The 22,193-nt window shown below is 39.1% G+C and overlaps 1 protein-coding gene across 1 annotated transcript; it reads left to right on the top strand.

The window, feature by feature from the left end:
- Nucleotides 1–20,336: 20,336 nt before the first annotated feature.
- LOC116907032 (secreted seminal-vesicle Ly-6 protein 1-like) lies at nucleotides 20,337–21,913 on the top strand. The gene is made up of 3 exons (XM_032909979.1): nucleotides 20,337–20,409; nucleotides 21,502–21,630; nucleotides 21,777–21,913. The coding sequence occupies exons 1-3, from the start codon at nucleotides 20,337–20,339 to the stop codon at nucleotides 21,911–21,913; spliced, it is 339 nt and encodes a 112-aa protein (XP_032765870.1).
- The last annotated feature ends 280 nt before the right edge of the window (nucleotides 21,914–22,193 follow it).

Genomic DNA, 22,193 nt, shown 5'->3' with positions numbered 1-22,193 from the left:
TATATAATTGGATACCAAAAAAGCCTTAACCCATACCAGAAGATTGAAATAATCTCATATATTCTATTAGATCACCAATAACAATAGATCAAAAAGATCAGAAATTCAAGATCAGAAATGCCAGGCCCATATCTAAACATAATAAAAGCAATATAAACCAAACCAATAGCCAATATCAAAATAAAAGGAGAAAAACTTAGAAGTAATCTCACTAAAATCAAGGACCAGACAAGGCTGCCAACTCTCTTCCTATCTACTCAATAGAGTACTTGAAGTTCTAGCCAGAACAATTGGACAACAAAAGGTCAAAGGGATACAAATTGGAAAGGAAGAAGCCAAGATATCACTATGTGCAGATGATATGGTAGGAAAATTAAGTGACCCCACAAATTACACCAGAGAATGCCTACAGCTGATAAACAACTTCAGCAAAATAGTTGGATACAAAATTAACTAAAAAAAAAATTAGTAGCTTTCCTCAACTCAAAGGATAAACAGGCTGAGAAATAACTTAGGAAAGTGACACACTTCACAATAGGGACAAATAATATAAAATACCATGGTGTGACTCTAACCAAGCAAGTGAACTATCTGTATGACAAAAATGTCAAGTCTCTGAAAAAAGAAATTGAAGATGATCCTAGATAAAGAAAAGACCTCCAATGCTCATGGATTGGTAGAAGTAATTTAGTGAAAGTGGTCATGTTGCTTAAAGCAATCTATAGATTCAATGCAACCTCCATCAAAATTCCAACTCAATTCTTTTTTTTTTTTCTTTTTTTCGGAGCTGGGGACTGAACCCAGGGCCTTGCGCTTGCTAGGCAAGCACTCTACCACTGAGCTAAATTCCCAACCCCCCAACTCAATTCTTTACAGAAAGAGAAAGAACATTTGCAAATTCACTTGGAATAACAAAAAAACCAGGATAGCAAAAACTTTTCTCAACAATAAAAGAACTTCTGAGGGAATCACAGTCCCTGACCTCAAGCTGTATTACAGAGTAATAGTGATAAAAACTGTATGGGATTGGGACAGAGGCAGGCATGTAGAACAGTGGAAGAGAATTGAAGACCCAGAAATGAATTGACATACCTGGTGTCGCTTGATCTTTGAGAATGAAGCTAAAATCATGCACTGGAAAAAAGACAGCATTTTCAACAACTGGTGCTGCTTAAACTGGCTGACACCATGTAGAACACAGCAAATTGATTCAAGTGGATAAAGGACCTTCACATAAAACCAGAAATGCTGAAAATAATAAAAGAGAAAGTACGGAAGTGCTTCAAACACATGGGCATAGGAGAAAATTTCCTGAACAAAACAGCAGTGGCTTATGCTCTAAGATCAAGAATCAATAAATGACACCTCATAAAATTTGAAAGCTTCTGTAATGCAAAGGACACTTTTGTCAATAAGACAAAAACACAACCAACAGACTGGGAAAAGTTCTTTACCAAACCTACATCTGACAGAAGGCTAATATCCAATACATACAAAGAACTCCAGAGAATTAAATAACCCTATTTAAAAATACAGTGCAAGAGAAAAACAAAGAATTCTTAACTGAAGAATATTGAATGGCCAGGAAGCACCTAAATAAATGTTCAACTTCTGTAGTCATCAGGGAAACAGACATTCAGGAAATCCAGGACACAATGAGAAAACCAAACCTAAGGATAATAGGTATAGAAGAGAGCACAGGTTTCCAACTTAAAGGGTCAATAAACATCTTCAACAAAATTATAGAAGAAAACTTCATTAACCTAAAGAAAGAGATGCCCATGAACATACAAAAAGCCTACAGAACTCCAAATAGATTGGACCAAAAAAATCCTCCTGTTGCATAATAATCAAAACACCAAATGCACAATACAAACAAAAAATATCAAAAACATTAAGGGAAAAAGTTAAAGTAACATATAAAGGCAGTCTTGTCAGAATTACACCAGATTTCTCAACAGAGACTATAAAAGCCAGAAGATCCTGGGCAGATATCATACAGATCCTAAGAGAACACAAATGCTAGCCTAGGCTACTATATCCAGCAAAACTCTCAATTAACATAGATGGAGAAACCAAGAAATTCCATAATGAAAATAAATTAAATTTACACAATATCTTTCTACGAATCCAGCCCTACAAATAATAATAGATGAAAAAGTCCAACACAAAGAGACAAGCTATGCCCGAGAAAAAGCAACAAATTAATCTTTAAACAACCCCAAAAAAAGATACACACAAACATAATCCCACCTCTAACAACAAAAATAACAGGAACAAGAATCACTATTTGTTAATAGCTCTTAACATCAACGGACTCAATTCCCTTAATACAACGAAATAAACTAGCAGATTACACACTCAAACAGGACCCAACATTTTGTTGCATATAAGAAACACACTTCAGTTACAAAGACAGACACAATGTCAAAGGAAAAGGATGGAAAAAATTTCCAAACAAATGGTCCCAAGAAGCAACTTGGAGTACCCATTCTAATATAGAATAAAATCGACTTTCAATGAAAGGTTATCAAACAAGAAAAGGAAAAGTGTTTCATAATAATCAAAAGAAAAATTTACCAAGATGAACTTTCAATTCTTAACATCTATGCTCAAAATGCAAGGACACCCACAAAAGAAACTTTATTAAAGTTCAAAGCACATATTGAACCACACAAAATAAAAGTGGGAGACTTCAACACCACACTCTCATCAATGTATAAACCATGGAAACAGAAACTAACCAGAGACAGGGTGAAATTTACAGACATTATGAACCAAATGGATTTAACAGATATCTATAGAACATTTCATCATAAAACAAAAGAATGTACCTTCTTCACAGCAACTCATGGTACCTTCTCCAAAATTGACCATATAATCAATCTAAAAAGGCCTCAAAAGATACAGGAAGATTGAATAATCCCATGCATCCTACCAGATCAGCACAGACTAAGATCTTCAATAACAACAAAAACAACAAAAAGCCCACAAACGCATGGAAGCTGAACAAGGATATACTCAATGATAACTTGATCAAGGAAGAAATAAAGAGAGAAATTAAAGACTTTTTTAATTTAGTGAAAAGGTAGGCACAACATACCAAAACTAATAAGACACAATGAAAGTGGTGGTTAGAGGAAAATTCATATTTCTCAGTGGCTCCAAAAAGAAATTGGAGAGAGCATACATTAACAGTTTGAAGTACATCTGGAGGCTCTAGAACAAAAAGAAGCAAATACACCCAAGATGAGTAATAAAGGTGGCAGGAAATAATCAAACTCAGGGCTGAAATCAACCAAATAGAGATAAAAAGAACAATACAAAGAGTCAACAAAACAGTGAGCTGGTTTTTTGAGAAAATCAACAAGGTAGATAAACCCTTAGCCAGACTAACTAGAGGGCAGAGAGAGAGTATCCAAATTAACAAATAAGAAATGAAAAGGGAAACATAGTAACAGAAACTGAGGAAATTAAAAAAATTATCAGATCTTACTACACAGCGCATATGCAATAAAACCGGAAAATTTGGAGGAAATGGAAAATTTACTAGACAGATACTAGGTACCAAATTTAATTCAGGATCAGATAAGGCATCTAAACAGTCTCAAAACCACAAAAAAATAGAAGCAGTCATTAAAATTCTCTCAACAAGATAATAAGTATCTTACAACAAAGCCAAAAGGAGGAAACTACAAGCACATTAAGCTACCTATGAAAACAAATATAACAGGAAGCAACAGTAATCTTTCTTTAATATCTATCAGTATTAATGGACTCAACTCATTTATAAAAAGTCATAAGGTAACAGATTGGATATGCAAAATCCTGCAAACAAGAAAAACACCTCAATAACAAAGACTGACACCAATTCAGAGTAAAAGGGTGGAAAAAGGACTTCCAAGAAACTGGTCCCAAGAAACAAGCCATACTATTGTCCAATAAAAAAGACTTCAACCAAAAGCTATGAAGTGAGATGAGGAAGGACACTTCATATTCATCACAGGAAAAATCCACCAAGAAAAAGTCTCAACTCCGAACATTTATGCTCCAAATGCAAGGGCACATACATTCATAAAAGAAACCTTAATAAAGCTCAAAGCACACACTACACCTCACACAATAATAGTGGGAGATTTCAATACTCCACTCTCAGCAACAGACAGATCATGGAAACAGAAACTAAACAAAGACATAGAGAAACTAACAGATTTATGAATAAAATGGACTTAACAGATATCTATAGAACAGTTCATCCTAAAACAAAAGAATATACCTTCTTCTCAGCATCTCATGGTACCTTCACCAAAATTAACCATATTATTGGTCACAAAATAACTCTCAACAGATACAAGAATGTTGAAATAATCCCATGCAGCCTATCAGACCACCATAGCCTAAAGCTGGTCTTCAATAACAGCAAAAGCAATAGAAAACCCACATACATGTGGAAACTAAACAACCCTCTACTCAATGATAATTTGGTCAAGAATGAAATAAAGAAAGAAATTAAAGACTTCCTAGAATTTAATGAAATTTTAACACATCATACCCAAACTTATAGGATACAATGAAAGCAGTGTTAAGACAAAAATTCAAAGCACTAAGTGCACTGGTAAAGAAACTAGAGAGATCATACACTATCAACTTAACAGACGAACTGAGTACTCTAGAACAAAAAGAAACAAACTCAAGCAAAAGGAGTAGAAGGCAAGAAACAGTCAAACTCAGGGCTGAAATAACCAAACAGAAACAAAGAGAACAAGAAAAAGACTCAGCAAAACCAAAAGCTGGTTCTTTCAGAGAATAAACATGATAGATAAACTCCTGGCCAAAGTAACTAAAGTTCCCAGACAGAGGATACAAACTGACAAAAACAGAAAAGAAAAGGGAGACATAACAAGAGAAACATAGAAAATTCAAAAATCATCAGCTCCTACTACAAAGTATAGTCAGCAAAGTTGGAAAGTCTAGAAGAAATGGATGGTTTTCTACACAGATACCATATACCAAAGTTAAATCAAGAGCAGGTAAACTTTCTAAACAGGCCCATATCCCATAAGGAAATAGCATAACTCATTAAAAACCTCCCAACCGATTGCAGACTGGTACAACCATTCTAGAAATCAGTCTGGAGGTTCCTCAGAAAATTGAACATTGAACTACCTGAGGACCCAGCTATACCTCTCTTGGGCATATACCAAAAAGATGCCCCAGCATATAGCAAAGACACATGCTCCATTAAGTCCATAGCAGCCTTATTTATAATAGCCAGAAGCTGGAAAGAACCCAGATGCCTTCAACAGAGAAATGGATACAGAAAATGTCGTACATCTACACAATGGAATATTAATCAGCTATCAAAAACAATGACTTTATGAAATTCATAGGCAAATGGGGGGAACTGGAAAATATCATCCTGAGTGAGGTAACACAATCACAGAAAAACATACATGGTATGCACTCATTGATAAGTGGATATTAGCCCAAGTGCTTGAATTACCCTAGATGCACAGAACACATGAAACTCAAGAAGGATAACCAAAATCAATAACGCTTCACCAGTGGAAGGGAGGCCTTTTTTTTATTATTATTAAAGGGATATTTATTTAGAAACTTGAGTATTTCTTATATACATTTATTGAAAAAAAAACTCTCAACCAAAAAAAAAAAAATAGAGATGTTTTTATTCCTTTCAATCCTAATACCAATTTCCCCGCAAACATCCCCTTCCTCCCCCCTTCCAGACCAATCTATGGGTGTTCCCCCGATCCCCACCTCCCCCATTGCCGCCCCCCCTGACTGTCTAGTTCACTGGGGGGAGATTCAGTCTTAAATGGAAAGATACAGGACCCAGGGCTTCCCTTCCACTGGTGCTATCTTACTAGGATATTACATTGCAAGAAGAAATACCTATGAGGTCAGAGTCCAGGTCAGTCCATGTATAGTCTTTTAGGTAGTGGCTTAGTCCCTGGAAGCTCTGGTTGCTTGGCATTGTTGTAAATATGGGGTCTCGAGCCCCTTCAAGCTCTTCAGTTCTTTCCAGTTCTTTTCCTCTGATTCCTTCAACGGGGATCCTGCTGACCTCAGTGCAGTGGTTTTATTGCTGCTGGCATTTGAAAAGAGCACCTCTGTATTTGCTGTATTTCTGGTGCTGTGTCTGTGTCTCAGGACCCATTTGTTTACATCCGGCTCCTGTCGGTCTGCACTTCTAACAGAAGAGAAAGTGGGAAAAAGCTTTGTTTTGGAATATGGGAAAATTTCATCCATCTTGTCTAATTGGTGGCTGTATATGTATGGGCCACATGTGGGCAGGCTCTGAAAACTGGGTGTTCCTTCAGTCTTTTTGTTTTAATCTTTTGCCTCTTTCTCTTCCCTGCCAAGGGGTATTCTTCCAGTTCCCTTTTCCAAAGAAGGAGGAGAAGCATTCACATTTTGATCATCCGCCTGGAGTTTCATTTGTTCTGGTTTGCTGCTGGCAAACTGGCTGTGTGTCTCTCAACAGAGGAATCTTTGAATGGGGTGGCAAGAGGGCCACCTAAAGAAATTTTCAAAGTCCTTAGTGATCAGAGAAATGAAAATCAAAACAACTCTGAGATTCCACCTTACACCAGCCACAATGGCTAAGATCAACCCTCAGGTCACAACGCATGTTGGCAAGGATGTGGAGAAAAAGGAAAACTCCTCCATTGTTGGTGGGATTGCAAACTGGTATAAACACTCTAGAAATCAGTCTGGTGGTTCCTCAGAAAATTGAACATAGTACTACCTGAAGACCCAGCTATACCACTACTTGGCATATACCCAAAAGATGATACAACATATAACAAAAACACATTCTCCACTATGTTCATAGCAGTCTTATTTGTGATAGCCAGAAGCTGGAAAGAACCCAGAAGTCCTTCAACAGAGAAATGGATACAGAAAATATAATATAACTACACAACAGAATACTACTACTCACCTATTAAAAACTATGATGTTATGAAATTCTTAGGCAAATGGATGGAACTAGAAAATATCATTCTGAGTGAGCTAACTCAATCACAGAAAGAACTCATATGATATGCATTCAATGATATGTGCATATTAGCCCAAATGTTCATAATACCCAAGATACAATTCACAGACCACATAAACCTCAATTAGAAGAAACACGAATGTGTGGATGCTTCAGTCCTTCTTAGAAGAGGGAACAAAATACTCACAGGAAGAAATACGGAGACAAAGTTTAGAGCAGAGACTGGAGGAGAGGCCATCCAGAGACTGCCACACTTGGGGATCCATCCCACATGCAGTCATTAAACCCAGTCACTATTAGAGATGCCAAGAGGTGCATTCTGACAGGAGCCTGATATAGCTGTCTCCTGAGAGGCTCTGTCAGAACCTGACAAATACAGAGGTGGATGCTTGCAGTTTACCATTGGACTGAGAACTGGGTTCCCAATATATTAGTTAGAGAAAGTACTGAGATAATTGAAAGGGTTTGAAACCCCATAAGAAAAACAATATCAACCAACCAGACACTCTGACCTCCCAGGAACTAAATTACCAACGAAAGAGTACCCATGGAGGGGCCCATGTCTCCAGCTACATATGTAGCAGAGGATAGCATTTTCCAGTATCAATAGGAGGAAAAGCCCTCGGTCCTGTGAAGGTTTCTTTCCCCAGTATAAGGGAATGGCAGGGTATTGAGTTGGGAGTGGATGGGTGGGGAGTGGGAGCATTCTTATAGAAGCAGGGAGAGGGGGAATGTATGGGAGAGGGGGAGAAAGGTGATACCATTTGAAATGTAAATACATAAAGTATCCAAGAAAACTAAAATTAAATGTATGGTGATGCCCAGGTCACACATAAAACTGTAGAATATGAAAAAAAAGAAAAATAAGGCAATCAATTATCACTAAATCACCAGTTCAGTCTCATTTAAGAATCACATCAGTCAATGCTAGTTAAACTGTCATTGTTGTTCTTGTTCACTAACCTCAAAAAATTCCTAGCTCAATTAATAAAAGTTTTTTTTCTTGTGAACTTCAAATTGTTTCCTAAGATTCTCTATGTTAAAGCCACTGACAAAAACATATTTGCCTAACTTTAGTAACTATTTTTCCAAATGCTTTCTAAGGGTGGTGGTCATTGCTGATAATCTGCATCTCTAAAATCTTTCCAAGTATGGTGACTAAATCATTAATCTGCTCTAGAAGCAATGCTTGAGAAGGCTGAAAATATGACTTAGGAGTTAAGAGTGGTTATTTTAATTGGTTTTGAAATGAACTTTCACCTGTAATGCCATTTTGGCATTGTTTTGTAATATTTTGTCACTAGTGGGAAATGGTGTTCACAGAGGATTGAGAGATATATTAAAAGGGCAGTTTGGAGGAGTGTGTGTGCGCGTGTGTGTGTATGTGTGTGTGTGTATGTGTGTGTGTGTGTGCGTGTGTGTGTGTGCACGTGCGCACTTGTGTCTGTGTGTGCCTGTGTGTTGGTGTGTCTGTGTGTGTAGTATGGCTTTTACACATGTCCTGCCATTTGTTGCTCTCTGGTTCTAAATCTCACTGCAGTGGGAGAACACTTAGGGTTGCTCCCACTGGGCCTCTTCTGGGGATTGACTTCCTGAAAAATGGAATTCTGAGAGATGGTAGGTGCTGGTGCTGGTTAGCAGACTGACTAATTGCCACAGTATGTGTGGCCTTGAAGACATGAAGACTAGTAGATAGGACCTGACTAGCTTTAGACAAAACCCTTATGCCCTTAATCTCTGTACCTCCACATGCCCTTTCTCCTCTTTGGTGCCAACAAACCTCTTCCCTTCCTATTTCTTGTTGTTCTGTTTTGTTCCTGGTCCTCTCCTTCATGTTCCCTGTGTTTCTTCTTTATTCCCCTTTCTTTCTCTACATTCTGTTTCAAATACAGTTGCCAACATTCTCAATTCCTTGCACTTATGTGTGTCAGGACCCAAATTTAGGATGAAAGTGAAGCAAGCAAGTTTTAATAAAGGATTAGTACAACAAAAACAGGGGAGGAAAGTTTTTCACCCTTTGAAGTCAAATCACACCCATACACAAGAGTATTCATCTTCCCTTTCACAGCACTTTTCCTTATCAGGACTTGGGGTCCTGGTAGCTATTGGCTTTCTTCAGACCTTCCCTTTGAGTAGTCCAAGATGCAGCCACCTCCTTCAGAACCTCTGTTGCTTATCCACTTTTCAAGCTCCTACTGTTGGATCTTGACACTTGGTCTTAAGACCTTCCTTTTCTAATTTTCTTTCCAGCTGTGATGTGTATCCATGGTGTTATAGTCAACTCTGAGAGGACTCATGAGTGTGTGGAAAGCTTCTATGAGGTAAAAGTGGTCACTGTTGCCTTGTGGATAGTCTCCATGTTATACTTAGAGGGATGCAGGCTATTCTAGGGCCCTGGTACAAGAGGAGACAATGTGGGAAGAAATGTCTTCCTGTGAATGTGGAAAATGTTCTTTCACTGTTAGAACTGGATGCCAGTGGCCTTGGTCAGATAAACAAAACTATTAAGAGAAAAACATACATACATTTTGAGGAGTATCTGAACAGTCCTCAAAGACTTCTAGGTAAGTATATTCAGGAATAACAGGATTTGCACTTTCAAACTCCATTCAGCAATTTTGGGAATAGAGTCCTTCCTGTGGATTAGACATTTAGGGATGATGGCCCCAAAAGGCCATATTACTTGTCTCTGTGTGGCTGAGGACAACCTCTAGGGGTCAGCGCTTTCATCTTACCATGTGGGTTCTATAAATCATATGCACAACTGTGGGTTTGTCTACTCATACAATGTCTGCTAAGTTATCTCACCAAGACACAAGTATTACAATCAGGTAATTATACCATCAATAAAGTGAAGTAAAATTATTTTAAGTGTGCTGCCTCATACAATTCAGCGAGCACATAACTCACAACTACCACAATCTACGTTTAGACTATTTGCAGTGTGTGTATGTGTGTGTGTGTGTGTGACAGAGAGACAGAGAGACAGAGAGACAGAGACAGAGACAGAGACACAGAGACAGAGAGAGTCTATGTTCATTTGTCTGTATTCCTATTGTGTTATTGTTTTTCTATTAATATTTGAAGGCTATAACTTTATTGACTTTTGTATAGCAACATTTCTGATGAATATTCTATGCAGATTCATCTTTGCTCATTAATTAAAAACAAAAGCTCTTTCTCCTTCATCTTTGGTTGTTTTGGAAAAGTTTGAAGATTTGTGTTTTGTTCCAAGTGTTTATCCTACTTGAGGTTATTTCAAAGTTGTTGGATGGATCTGTGCTTTATGTTTTGCATTATTTTGTAGACAATAATGGCTATTGTTTCTTCAACACAATATAGATTATGTCCATGATGCAATATACCAGAAGACTGCAATATACTATAAAATGGCTCACATATAATGACTGATGTTGTCCATAGCTCATAGATGCTATTCATATACTGTTTGTAATACATCCTAAATGTACGTGCTTGTTTGCTTACTTACTTACTTATACTTACAGTAATTAAGGAAGGGTCTTATATATTCCAGGCTTGCTTCTCACTTCCTATGTAGTCAAGGTTCACCTTGAATTTCTGATTCACTGGCCTAAAACTTTCTAGTGTTGGCATAATAAGGCATACATAACTACATCAAAATTTTTATGTAGTTTGCAACAAGACTAAAAGTTTGAAGAATTGTCTTTCGAAAGTATGGTTTTAATGGTACTGTTTCCATTTAGGAATAAAAGCAAAGTGCTACAAACTCAAGGTTATATATTATACTGACCTTATCAGTGTTGTCTGAAGTTTCCTTATGCCATTATCAGGATATGGAAACCAGACCCAGAGTGACTTATTTTCTTTTCCAAGCTTCCCTTCTATAGCCACATTATGACTATCTGGCTTTAGAGGATGCCTGTAGCCTTGATAGGCAATAAGCCTGAAATTTTGGCATTGCCCTTTGAGTGCCTAAACCCACATCTAGGTGCCATTTTTGAGAAGGCAAGAGATCCAATATCTGTATCTGTCACAGTGTGAAAAGTAGTTTCTTTCTGCATGGGAATCCAGGACACTGTGTAGCATTCTGTCAGGATCATCAGTTGCCAGATTTCAGGGTTCCTTTGAACCTCATAGTTGTGAATCCACCTTTGGAAGGTAGTAAAATCTATGGGGGGAAAGTCATAAGTACTTTGTCTACACAAGTTGAGCTGACTCAGTAAGGCATTTGGAAGCTTTGCTCCCCTGGCACATACAGGAAACACAGCTGCAAGTAATACAATGGGACTAGTACCATAAAGCACCCATAGATATATCCTCATTGACCTCCTTCTTTCAAAGAAACCTACCATCTACAACCTACCTTGTCTTAACAATCTATTTAAATATAAATCAATTAATGGATTAGACTATTGGTTAGATCAAAAATCTCACCTCCTGGTCATTTCTGAAAATGTCCTCAAAGACACATCCAGACATGTGCTTATGTTCATAGAGTCTCTGTATGGTCAAGTGACTAGGAAGAGACATAACAAGTGAAGATGCTCCTGCCCCACAACATCCATCTCCACTGTGTGTTCACATTCACATGTACTTCATTGTTCTTCTGGAAAGTTCGAAAAGCTAAGGAGTCTCATTGGGGAAACAAACTACTCTTAAAGGTAAGCTGCATGCCCAATGGTAGAATATAATCTCAACAGTATCATTGCATGTTTTGGGGGGTATTTGTTTATTTTTTGTTTGTCTGTTGTTGTCTTGTAATATGTCAGGTTTTTTTTACCTTATTATTTGTTTGTTTATGCCTCATTTTACTCTACAAGTCCTTTGGTATATCTTATAGCTTCAAGTTTAGTATTTTTATGTGATTCCTGAATGTATAAACAAGTGGGTGTCTGAATTTATATTATTTCTTGTGTGATTCCTTGGTCTCTTTTCATTCTGTTTATTTGTTTTGTCCTATTCCAATGTTAGTTTTGTTTTATTATATTATATGTATATGTTATTATATTTATTAATTCATTATCCTTAGAAGCCTGTTTGTTTTCTAATGAAAGACCAAAAGGGAATGGATCAAGATGAGGGGATAGGGGAGGAACTGGAAAGAGTATAGTGAGGGAAAATAATAATCACAATATATTACATAAAAAATAACTCTTTTCAATAAAAAGGGAAGACCTCGGTCACTGGAACATATCAAAAACATCATTCACCATGATCAAGTACACTTCATCCCAGGGATACATGGATGATTCAATATATGAAAATCAATCAATATATTCTACCATATAAACAAACTGTACAAAAATTACATGATTATCTCATTAGATGTAAAAAAAGAGCCTTTGACAAAACCAACACCCTTCGTGTTAAAAGTATTAGAGAGATCAGGAATTCAGGGTACATATCTAAACATATTCAGAGCAATATATAGCAAACTAATGGCCAACATCATGCTAAATGGAGAGAAAGTTAAAGCAGTTCCACTAAAATTAGGGACCTATATATTCAATATAGTTCTTGAAGTTCTAGCCAGAGTAATAAGGTAGCTAAAGGAGATCAAGGGGATATAACTAAAGCGGGGACTATCCCAAAATCTGTTACCTGTGAATGAGATATGTTCTTCTAGCTGGGCTGCCTTGTCTGGCTTCAGTGGGAGAGGAAGTGCCTAGCCTCACAGAGACTTGAACTTCCAGGGTTGGGGGATACTCCATCTGCTCAGAGAAAAAGGAGACAGGGTAAGCAGGAAGGATTGTGGGAGGGGTGACCAGGAGGGGGCAGTGAGCAGGATGTGATGTGAATAAATTTAAAAAATTAAATTAAATTAAATTAAGCATAAAATGACACAAAAAAAGAAGTTAAAATTGACAATGACCTAAGTAAAGTTAAATTTATTTATATATTTTCCAGTTTATTGAAATGCACATAACTAAGATTATATTACTGGATAGGAAAAGAGGTTTTGTAGGATGTAAATCTTTCAATGCGTAAGCCCAGAAGTCTCAGCATCAATTAAAAGGATCTGGCTACCACATTATTGCTTTATACTATACTTATTTATTGAAGTTCCAGGAATTGAACATGGGGCTTCGTGCATACTGTTTAAGTCCTCGACAACTGAGCTACATCCTTCGTTATAACAAAAACAATCTCTATAAAGATGAAGTACATGAGTGTATCTGAGGGTCATCACATATGTAGTACTTTACCTAACCCAGATTAACTCCTTGACTGACACTCATCACCTATAGTCCCCTGGCCACCATTCAGACAACTGCCCATGTAGCACTCATCACCCAAGAGGCAGAGAAGAGACACTCTTACCAGCATTAGCTTCTCCATCATTCTCAGTAGAAAGGTCCTGTGAGTAGGCTGGCAATCCAAGGCCTAGCTTCTCTTGGGACCTTGACTTTATAAAAAGCCATCTGTGGAGGTAGGGACAAACTGCCTGCCTAATGAGCCCACTATCAGTGCGTGTTGACAAACTTGGACTCCTCCATGACTGACTCCCACTGCAGTACTGTTACAGACTCTGTTGCTTTTGTTGTTATGAAATAGTTGCTAAAAGCAAATTCCCCAACTTCCATTTACCGTGGAGAAGAACCTGAAGGAATGGTCTCTGAATAAAATCGTGTTAACTCCTGGGTGAAATTTTATCCTGATAATATCACCTGGGAACCTGGTATACTTTCAGTCCCTAAGACTATCTATCCATGCTTCACTTTACCTTCCCTGTTTCTACCTGCAGGGAAAGCCCATGCCTCACACACAACATTGCAGAATCCAGGCTGCAGAGCAAGAGTACAGTAAAGAAAACCAAGTTGGAAATGCTATGCTAGTAAGACATAAAGTGATCCATGCATTCATGAGTGTTTGGCTAAGAGAAGACTGCTAAAATACTGTCAAATATTGTGAAAGTGTGGTTAGTGTGAATAATAAGCCTCATTGAAAGCATGCTTTTTAAATAGTTATGTTTGTCTTTGAATTAAGTAAAATGTCAAGGGTGACAATGAGTTCACAGTTGTTAGAACCTTCACCAGTGTCTTACTGCCTTAGTCAGAAGACTGTCGGTAGCCCTGATGGTTTGAATAGTCTCATGAATACACATAGGGAAGTACATGCCAACCATAGCCCCTTATTGTCATAGCACAATTCTGCATTTAAAAAGAAGTATATCACAAGGAGGGAGGGAGGGAGGGAAGGGGAGGGAGGGAGGGAGGGAGGGAGGGAGGGAGGTTGGGAGGGAGGGAGGAGGACAAGAAAGGGAAAGTGGATGAGGGTTGGAGAAGGAAACATGATCAGGTATTGGGTGTGGGGAAAAGGACTGGAGCCCTGAGGGCCAGCAGAAAAAAAAGGGAAACAGGTGTCCTCAAGAGGAAGAAGGTTGGAAGGACCCTCTAAAATCTACCAGAGACCTGGGAAGTGAGGGATTCTCAGGACTCAAGGGGGGAAGGGTACCCTAGATGAAAGGTCCGACAGTGAGGAGAAGGAATTTATTGAATACACCTCCAGCAAAAAGACAGGACACCAAGTGAGGGATGGGGTTATTATCCCACAGTCAAAGCTCTGACCCATAATTCTTCCTGTCTGAAAGAAATGCAGGGATGGAAATGGAGAAGAGCCTGATGAAAAGAAGGTCCAGAAACAGGCCCAAAGTGGGATCCAGCTCAAGTGGAGGCCCCAACACCTAACACCATTTCTGAAGCTATGGGGCATTCTCAAAAAAGGACCTACCATTACTGCTCTCCAAAAGACCTAACAAGCAGCTGAAAGAATCAAATGCAGATATGTGCATCCAGCCAAGAACAGAAGCTGCTGATCCCTCTGGTTGAATTAAGGAAAAGCTAGAGGAAAGTAAGGAGGAGGGCAATCCTACAGGAGGACCAGCAGTCTCAGTTAACCTAGACCACTGAGATCTCTCAGACACTGCATCACCAACCAGGCAGCATACACCAGCTGAGATGAGGCCTCCAACACATATACAACAGAGGACTCCCAGGTCTGGGTTCAGTCAGAAAAGATGCACCTAACCCTCAAGAGACTGGAGTCCCCAGTGGTGGGTGGAGTGGGGACATTCTTGTGGAGATGGGGGGAGTGCAGAGGAGGCAGGGAGGAGGTATGAGATGTGGAAATCTTATGGGTGAACCAGAGGGGATTGAAATATGGAGTGTAAAAATAAATGAATAAACAAATAAATAAATATTGTTTTAAAAAAGAAAAGAAAGCACTAAAGTAACCACCACTGTTTCAAAACAGCTTATACCAGACATGTTATCATCATAACCAGTCATTTTATCCAGGCTTGACAGGGAGCACCTCTTTGATGGCCCACCAGAAGGCTTATGACTGGTTTTAAAAAAGTAGTCTTTTGTTAATTCACTAGAAAAATCAAGCCAACCATTTTGGACCAAATTTGAAGCAAGTTTTACTAAATAGCAAATACTAATTAAGAGATGAACTTTGGTCAGGACCATGCCCTGGAATTCCCTACCTGAGAATGGCCTCAAGCCATGTATTGCAGGAGTTTATAAGAACAACCTATAGTGCATCATACTTTTCCATGAGGCTTTGCTATTTCCCAAGAACTACAATTCCCAGCATTCTAAGAAGTTATCTGGTTCCTGGGCAGGTGTGGCTTGCAGGTTAATTTGGGGCATTACACTTTCTCTGCAGGAGAGGCTATGCAAGGATTGTGTGGCAACATGTGCTAATTGAATTATCTCTGTGGCATTCTTGACTTTTTCTTTACTTTTAAAATATATTATTTTACATTGCTTTCATATGTTGTGTTGGATGGTTTGAGCCAACTTAGCATAAGCCTAGAGATATCTCTTGAAAGAAGGAATTTAAGTGCCTCTATAATACTGGCCTACAGGAACTTCTAAGGGATACTGTTTTGATTAATGATTGCTGAAAAGGTCAAGCTCACTGTGGGTGGTCACCCCTGGGCAAGTAGTCCTTGGTCCTATAAATCGGTAGGTTGAGCAAACCATAAGGACTAAGACAGTAAGCCCCACTACTCCATAACCTTTGTTTTAGTTTCTGCTTCAAAGCTTCTGCCTACAGTCCAGGCCCTGACTTCCTTCAGAAACATAATCTAAAAGTTGTAAGATGAAATAAACCTTTCCCTCTCCTTGCTTTTCGTTTTTCGTTTTCATTTTGGCTTTGTTTGTTTTTGAGGGAGCAGCACGTATCACAGTAGTAGAAACCCTGATTAGGACCTATAATGCGATTTGATAATAATATTCCCTCCACTATCCTTTTTTATATCAATTCCTAAAAAAAAAAAAAAAAATCACCCACCCTCTGACTTTCATGTCTTTTGTTGTTGTTATTGTTGGTGGTTGTGATAGTGGTGTTTTCGTTGTTCTGGTTTGCTTTGTTTTTGTGACCCACTATGTTTACTTAGGGCTTCTTGCATGATCATAGGGTCATTAACCTGAATAACTGCAATTTACCAGAAGCCTTACCTCTGGCTCCTGACTCCCCCTCCTCCTGCAACCATTAACTCTCTGTAGCTCCTCAGATAGGATCAGAGCCTCATAAGACCATCCCTACTCCATTAATGATGGAATTTTTGATTGGCCCAGCTTCATGCAGGTCTTCTGCAAATAACCACTGTTGCTGTGACTTCATGGGTACAACAGTCATGTTATATTCAGAATACAGCATTTTACAACATTCCTTCTCATTATTTGGCTCTTAAATTCTTTCCATCTCCTCTTTTATGGTTATTCCTGATTCTTGGATAGGATCTGGACAGATACAGGGCAGATAAATGCTCTGTAAGCACTCAATAGTCATGTATTCTCAGTGCTTTTGACCAGCTATGAGTCACTACATTAACTGATGCTGACTGAAAAATAAAAGTTTCTCTGACTAAAGTTTAGAGCAGTGTTAATCTATGCATATAAACATGAATATTTAGAAGACAGCGTAAGGACATATCCATATACCAAAACATAAGGCCTATGATCTCCCTAGCCATGGGCTTTTGACTATTGTTGCCTACTTTGTCATGTTAGTAGAATGAACTAAGCTGATAACAAAGGTTGGTAGAAGTGGCATGGAGTGGTACTAACTGTGAAGGAGGCAACAGTAGTAGCAAGAGTAGTAAGAAGGTAGCTAACGAGCTCGGGAAAGAGCAGAAACAATGGTGCACAGAAGCGTGAAACAGATATGAGACACTGCAGGGTCTAATTCCTTAAGGAACTCAGGGGCACTACCAAGCCATAAAGACCAGTGCTCCTGAAAAACTTACAGCTCAAGGCTGTAATCCCAGTTACTATATGAGTTAAGAATCCAACACCTGAGTCCTGTCAGGAGCTTTCACACTAATAATGAAAGACCCCAGAGAGGACCTTTCCCAGGAGGAATCCCAAGCAATGACCCAGCTGAGTCCACTGGATGCAATCAACAAGAGGGTTTATTGAAAACACAGGTACCTTGGGGCACACAGTCTCTTCAGAGGGCTTGGTGTGCCCAGCAGCTCCAGCATGGGGCTTTTATAGGGTTTGGGGAAGGTAGATGCATAGTTCTGGGATTGGTGGATTCAAACGAGGCACATAGACATGTTCACATATGATTGGCTATTTCACATGATGAGGAAATAAGGAACACATTGGCAGGTTTGGGGAGTCCTGGAAATCTGCCAGGTGGCCTGAGTCAGATCCGGTTTGGTCTGTTCTGCATTCCAGTTTTTTTTTTTTTTTTTTTTTTTTTTTTTTTATTCTATTTCTTATGTACATTTCGATTTATTCCCTTCCCGTTTCGAAACATCCCCCCCTCCCCCTTCCTTATGGGTGTTCCCCCCACCTCCCCCATTGCTGCCCTCCCCTGACAGTCTAGTTCACTGTGGGTTCAGTCTGCATTCCTTTCCTTTTATGGTCTGTTAGTTCTAGCGGCAGGGCTGGGCTGCCTGGACTTGCTTTTCACAGTGTTTAGTCCTGAGTCTGTGAACCCTGAAACACACTCTTCCAACTCCATATTTTTAAACCCCAAATCTGTATAATTTTCCCTTCATTAGTCACTACATCTTTGTGGTATGTAATCATGGTTGTCACCATGAGGAACCTGGGAGGAGGGAACTTCAATTTAAAAACTGCCTCCATCAGTTTTTGCCTGTGAACACACCAGTAGTGCATTCTCATGATTACTAATTAATGTTGAATACTCATACCATTGTGCGTGATACCATCGCTCAACACATGGGCCTGGGTGGTATAAGAAAGGTAACTAAATATGAATCTGGGAACAGGCCAGTAAGGAGTCAGCCAGTCAAACTTCTAAACGTTGGACAGTTAAGGTCCCAGAAATGCCAGCAATAGAAAAACTTCTCCTAACCTATTCACAATTTCTATATTATTATTATTATTATTATTATTATTATTATTATTATTATTATCATTATCATTATCATTATCATTATTATGGTTGTTGCTATTATTGTATTCTTGAAGGGAGTATGTTCACAAAGTTAATGCTACAGAAAAAATTTATTTACTGGTAGTTCCAATAATTTGATTAGATTCTTTGTCCTTGTTTTCTGTTCTTTGCCTTACCAGGTTTTCCAACAGAGTTATTGTACTGGTTAGTTGTAAACCAACTCGACATAAGCTAGAGTCTCTAAAGAGGAGAGAGCCTCAGTCAAAAACACATCTTCATAAGATCTAGCTGAAATGAAGATTATAGGACATTTCCTTAACCAGTGATTCATAAAGGAGGAACCGAACCATTCTGAGTAGGGTCACACCTGAACTGATGGTCCTTAGCTCTAAGGAAGCTAGGCTGAGAAAGTCATGTGGAGCAAGGCAGCAAGAAGGACTGTTGTCTCCAGCTTCCTGCCATGTCTGAATTACTGCCCTGACTTCCTTCAGTGATGGACTGTCATTTGGAAGGATAAGGCAAATAAGCCTTCTCCTTTCCAAGTAGCTTTGGCCATGATGTTTCATCACAGCAATAATAACTGTAACCAGGAAAACTATGATGAAGTATCAAGGGTTGAAGACTTTAAGAAGACCTAGAATTCCACAGTTGTTTTTGAAGAAGCATGCTGAATCTTCTAGTAAGTAGAGTATCAGTGCTGTGAATCAGCGTGTCTGGTAAATGGTGGAACTATTGTCTTCTACTACTCATGCAAGTCTATTTCTTCCAATGCTTGCTGTGTACTTTCTTTGTTTTGGGAGGGTGGGAAGCAAGATCTCCAACCTTTACAGCATGGAGGATGCTGGTCCCCAACCTCCAAGAGCTGTTCTCTTCTCACAGACCACCTCGCCTTTGTCATTTCTCTTATTCTTCTATGTTAAGGCATCAGTACATTTTGAGTGCTCACTCTGTCCACTGAGTATGCACTGTGCAGAGTGATCATGACCAAAGTGCTTTGTCTTAAAAGACCTATCTAAAGGGAGAAGGGGCACAAGACTACCCCTGCCTCCTAAGATTGTCACTAGCTCCCAGGCTATCTAGGTAATGAACTTGCTTCTTGTCCTTTCTCTTCCACTTGAATGGATTTTATATGTGTGGAGGTTAGGTTATTTTTATGAAGCATGATTAAAGAGCTGAAGATATTTTGGCAAAAGAACATATTAGGAAAAGGGTATAATTTTTAAAATTAGGAAAACATTTGTCTTTTGGCCCCCTTTGCCACACATTGGAACAAGCCTATGAAGAAATGTGCATGGGAATTCTGTCTGAACCTTTCTATCAAGTGTGGATCAAAAACAGAGTCTGTATCTAGGTAAATCTGCCAGGCTAGCTGTGTGTGTAGGTCTGTACTTGGCAGAACTAAAATAACAGCTGATTGGAATGGGAAATCCTTTCTTTTTTTAAAAAAGGTTGCATTATTATTCCCTCTATTGCAAATGTACTGCTCAGATGGTTTTTGATACATATTTAATGGGTTTCTAGCAAACTAAAGATCTATGACACATGAGACATGGTATAATGGATGCAAATCTTGGTCTACAGAGCATACATAACAAGACTATTGTTATGACTACCTCAGGTCATTACCAATCAGAGAATGACCATCATCCTGCTGAGATCAACCTTAGGAATATTAGAAAGAAGTGAACAGCAGAGCTTTGCCTATGAAGGAGTGTGAGACCAATCCATGGACATCCTGTGCTCTTTGAAGCTCTGAGGGAGCTGGTTCTATGAGACACTTTCCTGAGCCTGGATATTGGCAAAACACCCATGAACAGGTGTGTCAGGAAGCTCCTGCCCACATCCCAGGAGCAGCTCAGAGAAGAGTCTACAGTCTGCTCTCCTCTACCCTGACCCATCCTAGGTACTTGCTGCCAGTGCTCTGCTGCGTCTTCTGCAAGCTCAGACTGAGATGGGCAAGCTCCTGCTCCTGCTCCTGCTCCTGCTCCTGCTGCTAGGAGCTTTTGTTCTTCTGTTGATCCAAGGTGAGAATGAGTCTTCAGAGGCTGAAACAGGGGTGAAGTCAGGAGCTCCACATAGCTGACAGTAAACTTAAGATGGTGGCTTGAATGACTGGGATAGTAATATGCTGGGAGGAGAGGGAGTTCAAGGTCAGGATTTTTGCCCTTAGCAAACAAATAGTACCAAACTGAACTGGTACTATGGGAGTTTGGATAGGTTTTACTTTTTCTTTTATTTTATTGGATATTTTCTTTATTTATATTTCAAATGTTATACCCTTTTCTGGTTTCCCCTCCAGAAACCTCCTATCCGATCCTCGCTCACCCTGCTTCTATGAGGGTGCTCACCCAACCACCCACCTACTCCTTCCCAACTCCCCACCTGGACATTCACCTACACTGGGGCATGGAGCCTTCACAGGACTGAAGGCCTCTCCTTCCATTGATGCCTGCCAAGGCCATCTTCAGCTACATATGCAGCTGGAGCCGGGGTTGCTTACAGGTTTTAAGGAGTAAAAATTTAAATTTCAATGTTGTTCAAATGTGAGATGTATATTTGATTTGCCCAGTCACATTGCCTTCCCCCAGTCTTGTTCATATCAGCAGGCAAAAAGCATATTTTTAGTATTTTTATTCATTTTAAAGTTGTGTATGTGCACGTTTGTGTGCAGTTATACACATGAGTGCAGGTGCCCCCAGAGTCCTGAAGACTTTGGATCCTCTGAATCTGGAGTCACAAGCATTTGTGAGCTGCCTGACCTGAGTGCTAAGACTCAAAGTCAAGTTCTCTGTAGGAGCAGTAACTGCTTGTAAGCACTGAGCTGCCTCTCCAACTCTAATGAGTCCCTTTTGTAAAAGCAGCTTTTATGTGAAATATTTAACATACCACAATTTTACCTATTAAAAGCACAGAAGCATTTTTATGATTAATGGAATTCAGATCCATGGATCAGTGACATGCATAGTGGTAAAGTCCTATGAAAGAAATCTAAGGATATTTTTAGACCTAGGTTATCATAATTATTTGTTGTGATGCCTCATTTCTTAACTGTTCTTACCCTTGTTGGTCCTAGCTCAATCAACCCTGGAATCGCTCATTATATCTCTTTTTTCTAGCCCAAGAAAGAATATGCATGTCCTGCAACATGTTTGTGAATGGCAAGTGTGTAGAAGGTGAAGGTAAATGCACCATGGAGGACGGCGGTGCATGCAGAACCAGGGACATCTATCTTTTCAATGCAAGAGGTAATGCTAATATGGAATCCACAAGGGAGTCTTTCAAGGAAGTGGTGTTTCTTGTGGAAGAGCAGGCTTGTGTGGATACCAAAGACTCTCATACACTGAATTTCAAATATTATTTTCTTACATTAAATATCAATGTTCTTTTCCAGGTGGGTTTCTCTACAACCACACTATGCTGGAGTGTTCTAAATCTTGTAAGGCTTCAGAAGAGAGTTATTTTCATCTAAAAATTTCAACTTTTTGTTGCAAAAGTCAAGACTTCTGCAATAAATATAAAGGAAAGTGAACACATGTGCTAATTGATGACCAGCTCCTTCACTTGCTTCATTTTCCCTTGTGTGCCTGCTGGATCCCCCTCCATACACAATCTGCTGAAGATGGGGCAGTTCATTTCTGTTATTGTTTTGTTTTAATTGATCATTTTATTCATTTACATTTTAAATTGTATCCCCTTTCCAGAGGGAGCAACTCTTATAAATTCTAAGCATCCTTCTTTTCCTCTATCTTGGATACTGACTCCTTCCTACCCAGCATCAGACACCAAACATACTCCATTCATCCTCATT

Source organism: Rattus rattus, chromosome 8 (assembly GCF_011064425.1).
Source record: "Rattus rattus isolate New Zealand chromosome 8, Rrattus_CSIRO_v1, whole genome shotgun sequence".
NCBI lineage: Eukaryota > Metazoa > Chordata > Mammalia > Rodentia > Muridae > Rattus > Rattus rattus.
This window is presented reverse-complemented; position numbering and strand designations above follow the sequence as displayed.